Source organism: Carya illinoinensis, chromosome 3 (assembly GCF_018687715.1).
Source record: "Carya illinoinensis cultivar Pawnee chromosome 3, C.illinoinensisPawnee_v1, whole genome shotgun sequence".
Lineage (NCBI taxonomy): Eukaryota > Viridiplantae > Streptophyta > Magnoliopsida > Fagales > Juglandaceae > Carya > Carya illinoinensis.
Window position 1 is genome coordinate 45,427,976 of NC_056754.1, and position 10,232 is coordinate 45,438,207.

At 38.9% G+C, this 10,232-nt stretch overlaps 1 protein-coding gene across 1 annotated transcript; it reads left to right on the top strand.

Annotated features, from left to right (window-relative positions):
• The first annotated feature begins 1,118 nt into the window (after positions 1 to 1,118).
• On the top strand, positions 1,119 to 9,863 carry LOC122304375 (thioredoxin-like 2, chloroplastic). Its single transcript, XM_043116618.1, has 4 exons — positions 1,119 to 1,593; positions 7,266 to 7,445; positions 8,663 to 8,827; positions 9,486 to 9,863. The coding sequence occupies exons 1-4, from the start codon at positions 1,387 to 1,389 to the stop codon at positions 9,621 to 9,623; spliced, it is 690 nt and encodes a 229-aa protein (XP_042972552.1). The 5' UTR covers positions 1,119 to 1,386; the 3' UTR covers positions 9,624 to 9,863.
• The last annotated feature ends 369 nt before the right edge of the window (positions 9,864 to 10,232 follow it).

Here is a 10,232-nt window from a genome sequence, read left to right on the forward strand (position 1 = left end):
TTTTGTTTTTCCAATTCTCTGTATATTTAATTTTGATAATATATATTAGTATAAATAATTAGGGTTTCGGATTGGGGATTGGAACCCCAATCCGAAACCCTAAATTGATTTAGGGGTTAGGGTTTCGGATTGGGATCATGAAACCCCTAAATCAATTTAGGGGTCCGAATCACAATGAATTTACAAAAAAAAAAAAAAAAACAATCCATTGAATCGGGAATCCAAACAATCACACAATCCGAAGAATCCACAGCACACAATCCAAACAATCCCATCCTCCATCTCCGATTCAACCCCATCCTACCTCCAATTTCCGATCAAAACTAAAAAATAAATAAAAAATAATAACCAAACGGAGAAAATCAAAAGGGGAGGAGAAATGTTACTGTGCGGCGTGCGTCCGGCCTCGTGCGAGAGAGAGGGATGATGGAATACGTGCGGCGGCCGGACTGGTTGCCGGTGGGAGGAGGGAACACCGAAGGGATTAGGCCGAAGGGGGTGAAGGGACTCGGGACGGGAGGGGAGGGGAGGGGAGGGAAATCAGGGGATCGGGGGGGGGTTTGGGTTATGGGTTAGGGTATTTGTTGAAACGGCGCCGTTTTGTGGTGGACAAAACGGCACCGTTTCAATTAGTGGGTTAATAATAAAACCCACTAATTGAAACGGCGCCGTTTTGTCCATTACAAAATGGCGCCGTTTCTCTTATATAACTTATATATATAATATATAATATATTATATATTTATATTATATATATATAGGTGCGGGGCGGGGGAAAAACGGACGGGGGGGTCCGTTTCCGTCCCCCGCCTCCGCTGGGGGTTGGGATACGGGCCGGGGGCCCCCGCCCCGGCCCTAATGGTGCGGGGCGCCCCGCCCCGCCCTATGCGGGGGCGGGGCGAATGGGGCGGTGCAGCAGGTTCCGGGGCCCCGCTGCCCACCCCTAGATAAAAGGTGATGAAAAAGGAAATTCCTAAGTCCAAAATCCAAGAGCAGCAGTGTCTGTGAGCAGGTGTGTGGGTAACCGGCCAGCTGGTACGAAACCAGCACACTGTAGACCAACGAAAAATGAAGAAACCAAACGTAATAATCGTTGGAAAAACTTTCCGTATATTTACTTCCATCTCTCTGGTTCACAACACCCACACGCGCGCAGACAACTCCCACACGCGAGACCACGACATACAGTTCATTCACACAAGAACCTGCAAGGAACAATCACCCCAAAAGCCCCAGAGAACAATCACCAATGGCTTTTTCTGTGCGCGACTTTGAACTCATGTAGCTGTTTAAGGCCATCGAATTCAAGAATTTTGTTTTTGGTTTAAAGCTCTCTCTCTCTCTCTCTCTCTCTCTCTCTCTCTCTCTCTCTTCGTTTCTTTGTAAATGGCGGATGTTATTCGATTATCGTTTCATTCTCTTCGCTTCTCTCCTTCTCTGCTCACCTCCTTTGCATCCTCCTTCAATAGTCTCCAACCGGGTCTCCCACCCATTCAGAATTCGGATAAGAGAGTTTATCCCCTTCTGTATTCTTCCGCTGGCGATTATGCCCGCTTTTCTTTCAGACCCAGAAAGCAGTCGGTCTCTTTCCAGGTGAGCACTTGCCCTTTCTTTCTTTTACATGTTTCTGTTCTTTTTACATTTATTGTGCTACATTTCTGGAAATCGATTGAATTTTAGACTCAATTTGCTGAAATTTTTGTATTGTCCTATGTCGTTCTCAATTGGGTTTAATGAGTACTTGCGGGTATTACTTGTATAATTATGGAAAAATTGTGTTTGTTATAGTGATTAAACTAAAAATCACGCAAACGATGTATTCAATTTGATGATGATGTGTTGTGTGGCAATCAGGAATTCCATACTTTCGACTAGTTTGTGCTAATTTGCTTAACCTCTGTTTTTATTCCATGATAGTAGAACTTGAGTTCTTTTACTTGTAAGCCAGCGTGGAGGACAGGATTTAAATTCTTTTATAAATCAAATCTTGCCATGTCAGAAGTGTACACCCCAGCTTGTAAATATGAATTTTTATTTTTTTTATTTTTTTATTTTATCTATCTTGTATGTGTTTAAAATTTGGGTTTTGTGGAGAATGCTGTCAATAGATTTTCTTGCTCCGGTTTCGATTTCCACAAACTGGAACGCCAAGAGGGATCAAAGAAACTTAGCAAACTGATCACTAAATATATACAAATAGGTGCAACTTCTGAAATCACCTCAGCCCTCTTGGTTTTCTCACTCTTTGCTGGAGGAGTGGCATACCGGACCTTCAGTTCTTTAACTGCTGCTCAAGAAGATTTGGAAAGATTGCTTTATATAAAAAACTTTTTTTTTTGATAGGTATTTATATAAAAAACTTACTACACGACATCCCATTTTTTTTAGAACGTTTTTTCATAAATACTCAATTATTATTTTCCTCCTCTTCATTGACTTTAAGATTGCTTCACTTCTCCAAGAAGGGACACCTGCACATTTTCCATAAGGTGCTAAGCTATAGAGGTGTCTATTATATTTTGTCCCTATGTCTCTCTATATGTATCAATGGATATGAGGGGCCATAATGAGTGAATGAGCCTCTCTTCTTTAATGCCTAGCCTAGCATTTGTTTACATGCTATCAGAGCAAAATTATAGGGTTTAGAATTATTGTTTAGTCTCTTCTCTGTATAATTTTTTGGCTTTGTTTTTCTTCCCATTGCACTAAATGTTTAGATCATGGTTTTGGTCAGACTCCTCTCAATGGCAGCCTGCCCATGTGGACTAAACCCACACATACAATGCCTTGATGAAGCTCTAGATAATCTGTTATCTGACCCAAAAAAAAATCTCTGGTGTGAGGAGAAAAAAAGGGAAAACTCCGTTCGTTTGTTTTTGGTGATGCCAATAGTTTCCAATTGATTTTGGTGGTGTAATTTGGTGATCTGTGTTTCTTGGTTCTTCTATATGATTTTTGATGTTTCCGTCTGGCATTATCAGTGGTTTTCATGGTCTTAGCAAAACCTGTGGTGTTATCAGTGGTTTCTATGGTCTCTGATGACCTCTATGGTGTTCAGTTGTTGTTTTATCGGTCTTTGTGGTGGTTCTGTAGTTGTCTCTGCCTAAAGCAATGGTTGGCGGTCTCTCCAGGAAGAAGGTGACTCATGTTTGGCTGCTGTGCTGTTTCCTTGTTTGGGCTAGGAATATCCCAGGCTCAGGTCGGCGTACCTAACCTGGATCAACTTGTTCTAGTTATGTAAATAGTCAGGTTGCCCAGATCTAGCTCATAGATTTTGGCTGAGTGGCCCAGCCGAAGTTCATAGTTCAAGCCCAACGCAGTCTTGGGTCAGCATTTCCAATCCAGTCCAAATCAGTTGCAGTTCAAGTTGGTTCAAGGCCAACATAGTCCATGTTAGCCCTATTCAAGCTGAGATCTCACTGACCTCGGGTTTTGCAGTGAGATCCAACCAGTCCTTTGTTATTTTGCAGTGAGATCTGATTAACAATGATGTTTTCAGATGTGATCTGACCAGAGCTAGAAGCTTTCAGTGAGTTCTCTATCAGTGTTGACGTTCTAGTGGAATTTCACCTTGTTTGTGTTCAGTTTAGTGGATTCTCTTGTTAATGTCTATATAAAGTTTGTCCATGTTCAATTATCCTAAAGTTTATGTGTAATGTTTGCAATGGAAAAACTTTTTTTTTTTTTTGGGGGGGGGGGGGTAATCAGAGTTTGTTTTTCGTTTGGTTGTTTCTTCCAAGCTAAGCATATTTATAGATATGCTTCAGCTTGAGGGTGTAGTGTTAGAAAATAAAGGGACAGGTGTACCTATTCTGGAAGGCTCTAAGCTGATATTGAGGTATCTAATATATGTCTCAATATGAGGGTCATTTTAAGACATGAGTCTCCATTCTTTAATTCCTTTCTATGATTATTTTTTTTATTAATAAGAGAATTTTATTACCAAGAATCGGCAAAGCCTAAGACATGAAGTATACAAGAGGAAATACCTACATTCACACTAGAAACAGAAAAAGACTAGCAACACAAGAAAACTATCTCCATTCACAAGAGCCTTAGCTCAACAACTCAAGGTACTAAAGAAAAACTCCCTAAGTTCTCCCATTGAGCGTTCTCTATCTTCAAAACACCAACCATTTCTTTCCAACCATAAGCACCACATCAAGCATAAAGTAATCATCAAGCATAAAGTAATCATCTTCCATATGGCAGCAATACGTTGTCTCCCCGCAAAACCTTTCCAACAAGCAAGAAGATCCACTACTTGCATAGGCATCACGCAATCAATACCCCTCCTACCAAAAATCTCATTCCACAAAGTCTTGGTCACTTCACAATAAAGAAAAAGTTGGTTAATAGATTCACCATCTTTCTTGCACATGAAGCACCGATCTGCTACACACTTTCTTAAGTTATCTGTGGTCAGAATTTTACCAAGAGACACCAACCAAAAGAAAAACGCCACCTTACTAGGTACCTTAACTCTCCAAATGCTTTTCCAGGGGTAATTATAGACACAATGACAAGTTAGTGCCTTATAAAAGGAGCTAACCAAAAATCTGGAATTTCCTGCATTAACCCACAGCAAACCATCCTGCCTTCCCTGGAAAATCTTCAAATTGTATAATCTTCCAAAAAAATCAAAGACTACATTCACTTCCCAATCATGCACATCTCTAACAAAATCAACATTCAATTGAAAATTATTATTCAAACAAGAAAAAGAATCAGCCATGCAGCATCTTGATCCCTAGCAATCCTAAAAAGGGAAGGCTAAGCATTCTTGAGAGCTGAATCCCCACACGAAGTATCATGCCAAAAATGTATCCTTGTCCCATCCCCCAACTTAAATTTAACATGATTGACAAACTCCCCTCAACCCATCCGAATGGTCTTCCACAAACCCACCCCATATGCTCCTTTTACTTCATTAGAACACCAACTCCCCACATTTTCTCCCATATTTGACATCAACAACATTTTTCCATAAGGCATCTCTACCAATATGATATCTCCAAAGCCATTTCACAATAAGTACTTTGTTAAAAAGCCTCAAATTTCACACCCCCAAACCTCCACAAGAAACCGGTTGACAAACTTTATTCCATCTTACCAAATGAAACTTTTTTTCCTCCCCTTTACCTCCCCACAAGAAATTCTGAAAAATCCTCTCAACCTATTAGCCACCCCTGCCAGCAAAGGGAAAAGAGAGAGAAAATATGTAGGAAGATTAGACAATGCATTCTTTATCAAAGTTATTCTTCCCCCTCTAGACAAATATAACTTTTTCCAACCAGCTAACCTCCTTTCAATCTTCTCAATCACCCCATCCCAAATCATAACAGATTTATGAGGAGCCCCCAAGGGAAGACCAAGATACCTCAAAGGTAATGAAGATACCTTACACTCCAAAATATTAGCCAGATCTGAAATATTCGAAACGAAGTCCACTGGAACAATTCAGATGTAGATAAGTTTATTCCAAAACAGTTTCAAAACATAACAAAAGGGCTCTCAAAGAATGAAGATGGTCTTTGTTGGTCTCACTAAAAAATTCAAGTGTCATCAGCAAAAAGAAGATGAGAGACTTTTAAGCTACTCCGATACTCATCTCCCACCTCAAAACCCGACAAGAAACTTCCTCCACCGCTGCTTCTATCATTCTACTCAAAGCATCCATAACTAGGACAAAAAGAAAAGGAGATAGAGGATCTCTTTGTTTGAAGCCACATGAACTGTTGAAGAACCCAACTGGGGAGCCATTCACCAAGATGGAAAATCTCTTCGTCAAAATACAATGCTTCATCCACGAACGCCACTTCCCTCCAAGCCATATCTCCCAAGTAAGTACAAGAGAAACTCCCAACTAAAATGATCATTAGCCTTTTCCATATCCAATTTAACTAAAATTCCAGATTCACCTAGTTTGATTCTACTTTCCAAACATTCATTGGCAATTAAAACTGAATCAAGAATTTTTCTACCCCTCACAAATGCATTTTGAGACTTCAAAATAATCTTCTCCATCACCACAGTCATGCGATTAGCTTGCACCTTAGAAATAATCTTGTACATTCCATTTACCAAACTGGCTGAAAATCCCTCATTTCCACAGCCCCTACCTTTTCAGGAATTAGTGCAATAAAAGTGGCATTGAAACTTTTCTCAAATTTCATAAATGAATGAATTCAAGAAAGACCTTCATAATATCTTCTAGCACTATGTCCCAACAAGTTTGGAAAAAGCTATTGAAAAACCAAACTGGACACAGAGCCTTGTCCCTTGCCATTCCTCTAACCATATCAAGTACTTCTTAACATACTCTCTCCAACCATTCTGCACTTGCCTGGTCTATGGAATCAAAAATCAGCCCATCTAACTTGGGTCTCCAAGAGCATTCTTCCCTAAACAACTTTTCATAAAAATTCACAATATGTTCCTTGATGGCGTCTTGATCCGAAAGAATGTTATCACCTTCATGAAGGGCCTTAATAGCATTATTTCTTCAATGAGAGTTCGCCATTTGGTGAAAAATTTTTGTACACTTGTCACCCTCCTTCAACCACGAAACCCGAGATTTTTGCCTTCAAGAAATTTCCTCCATTAAAGAGATCTTCTGTAATTCAGCAACCACCCATTTTTTTCTCTCCATTTCCTCCCCAGATATATCCCCCAATAACTCCTTATCCTCCAAACACTGCAATTGATCCAGAAGATGCTTCCTCTTATTACCATGTTCCCAAACACCTCCGTATTCCATTTCTTCAAATCTTGTTTTAGAGCTTTGAGTTTTCCAGCTAATACAAAACTTGGAGTACCAGAAAAAGATGTACGAAGACCACCACAACCTCACCCTATCCACGAAGCCCTCATCTTCCAACCACATATTTTCAAATTTAAAGTGCCTATGCCCTCCAATAATTCCCCTACAGTCCAACATAATGGGATAATGATCAGAAAAAATTATCAGAAGTCTTAATTCCTTTCTATGCAGTCTTATATACACTATTTAGAAAATTTCAGTTCCACTTCCCCTTAAAAAGCCCTGAACTTGCTAAGTGGTTTTCCCTTGAAAAGTGGTGTCACTTTGTTCATTCTACTTTTATCTGAGTGCAAGATACCTAGGTATCTTCCCTTTCATTGAAGTCTGACATGGGATGTTAGCAGGGTTAGAACAAATTCTCAATTTTCTTGATATTTTTTTTGAAGTTTACTTAATGGTTTTTTAGTGGTTACTGATTTTAGCTTCGTATGCGTAACTGCAGGTTCGTGCAACTGTGGCTGAGACTGACCAACCAAAATGGTGGGAAAAGAATGCACCAAACATGGTTGATATTCATTCCACACAAGATTTTTTGGGTGCTTTAAGTCAAGCTGAAGAGAGATTAGTTATTGTAGAATTTTATGGGACCTGGTGTGCTTCTTGCCGAGCACTATTCCCTAAGGTAACTCCCATTCTACCATATGTTTGTTTTTATTGGAAAATAATTCTTCTTTTCTAGATGTCATTGAACCTTCAATGTTGACAGAAATGTGCTTCTACTGACATTATTGGCATCCTGCTTCTAAAAGCTTGCAAATAATTCCAGAGAACATGATACATTAAATTATGACAGAAATAAGGGGACCTAAAGTTTTTCATTTTATGCCTCGTCAATGTCAAATGCAACTGAAATGGTCTGGCACTGAGAACTTTTTGTTTTTGAGTGTTTTTGTTGAGAAGTTTCCATGTTGGAAACCATCACCTGTGCCAATGTGTTTGTCAAGTCTTGAAGTACCAGCACTATGTTGTCACATTGTGGTAGTTTTGGTAGTCTACACCGCTATACTGAATCCATCATATTACACGATCTGTTTGCATGTATGTACTTAGATTGCAGGTGTACTACCTGCTATCAGGGTTGTAATAAGCTTTTGACATCTTTAATCTTGCCAAATATTTTATTACATTGGTGACTGTATGGGGTACCAGATTAGTCCAGACTGCTGGCACACTACTTGTACGCAAGCTCACCCTTGGTAGCCTGAACTGTGGAGACCATGGCGATGAAAGAATCATGTTGTAGTACTGTCTGTTGTAGAATATGATTGTCTGCATGTGTTTCTTGCTCTCTTTTCTTTTTAGCATAGGAATGGTAAAAAGGAAGCATCAATTCTAATTTGTTACGTGCTTTTTTGAATTTGGATGTCCATGGGGATTGGTGGTTTTTAATAGGTTTTCAAATGTACTGGCTTTAGTGTGTTGATCTCCTTGAATGAATTAATAAATTCAACCAGGATAGTGTCCAAGCAACTGACTATTGTCTTTTACAGCCTAAATCAGTAACTTCGCAAACTTGGTATATGGATTTGTTTGGGACACCCAAATACCCTCAGTCCTTCATGGAAAAATGTTGTGGATGACACTTATTCCTGTGATCAAGCAGCTTTCTAGCTTAATTAGATATAAACCTCCAAATGAGATGATGTTCTTCCCGCTGGTATGCAGGAAGCCATGATTAATAAAGTTCTGCAATGGTAACTCTCAATACTACTTCCTATTGAGACTTGAGACAAATATTGAGAATGAATTAATTACCAATGTCTCACATTGTTAATGGAATTAGTTTTGGCGTTCTGAGATGTTTTCTATGTTCTGAATTTTGTTGTATAATGGTGTCAGCTCCGCAGAACAGCTGAGGAACACCCTGAAATTTTATTCCTGAAAGTTAATTTTGATGAGAATAAGCCAATGTGCAAAAGTATGAACGTGAAGGTTCTTCCTTATTTCCACTTCTATCGTGGAGCTGATGGACAACTGGAATCCTTTTCATGTTCTCTTGCAAAGGTAAGTATTCTAATTACAACTGCAGCAAGCATTTTCCTGTGTCAAACGTCTCATTTCCTAAGTAAATCAAGCATAACCTTTAATGAAAGAAGGTGAGGTGCAAACATCTTATGAGGGCATATATCTGTCTCTGCTGAAATTTTGTATTTTAGGACTCCATCAATTTAAACTCACATTTACCTCAAACTCTGATGGGTATGGCTGAATGCTGCAGACACATGTAAAATGTGTAAAATTATTGGAGGATTATACACTCTCCAGAGTTCAACTATCAATTATTGTATACTTTGTAGTCCTAAACTGACAAAAAGTTGTGATGTGCGTTCTGTTAGGTCCCAACCATCAAAATTGTAACAGAATTGGACGAGTATGCCATTTGTCAGTTTTAATTGTCCAAGGATACAATATGTCAGTTTCATGAGAATGGTATAGAATGGGTTGTATGGCTATCTGAAGTCTAACCAGATCATTCCAACAAAACAAGAAGGCTATCTAAACAGATTATGAAGTTGATGCCTTTCGGTATCTTTAGTATTGTAGAACATTAAACTAATGCGATTATCGGTCATCTTATACAATTCATTCTTAGAAGCTCCTGAATCAGTGTCCACATCCTTCATATAGTAAATATCACTGATTCTCGTAAATGTATTTGCAGTTTCAGAAGATAAAGGATGCTATTCTAACACATAACACAGCCCGTTGCAGCATTGGCCCCCCAAGGGGAGTTGGAGATCTTAAACTGGAGCCTTCCTTAGCTCCAAAGGACAAACCAGCAGAATCTACATCAGCTTAGAGCTTCCTCAATACGATTATTTCAGTTGTAATGTCCATTTCTGTATATGATGCACTCCAAGTGAACCTCATTAGAGTGAGTTATCTACTCATATTCTGTATATTTTCAATTTCTTTCGTGTAAGAAAGCTATGACGAAGTTGCTATCCTGCATTCTTTTCCATTCATGATTTGGCCGTTATTTATGCACCTAAAAGAGACTTCAGTGAAAATGGAATTCCAGTTTCGAAATTTCTGTTAAGTGATTATTTTTCTCTTGAAAGTTTTCCATGCTATATCATAGGACTAGTTTGAATTACTATCATGAGTGAACTATTGGTATCAATGTTGACATGTCCATACATACATTCATGTTGAGAATTATTACATGGTATCCCTCTGCCATACTCTAATGGTCGATTCTAATCAGTTTAATTATTCCTTCATCACAACTTCTGTTACCAACTTCCCAATCGAGAGGTGGAGGGTGAGGGAAGAAATCACTGGTAAAATTCATGATACTCCTTTCCGTTAAGTCATATGCTACTTGTAACAGTCAGGTATTATACACTTGTCATTGATTTTTTTTTTTTTAGGAAAAAAAAAAAAAAAAAGAGATAAGGCAAGAGCA

Bases quoted from the DNA above. Each gene is read 5' to 3' on its own strand.
- LOC122304375 (XM_043116618.1), top strand. From the start codon at position 1,387: ATGGCGGATGTTATTCGATTATCGTTTCATTCTCTTCGCTTCTCTCCT. The intron at 7,446-8,662 runs GTAACTCCCATT...TAATGGTGTCAG, and splicing joins GCCGAGCACTATTCCCTAAG to CTCCGCAGAACAGCTGAGGA. The intron at 8,828-9,485 runs GTAAGTATTCTA...ATGTATTTGCAG, and splicing joins TTTCATGTTCTCTTGCAAAG to TTTCAGAAGATAAAGGATGC.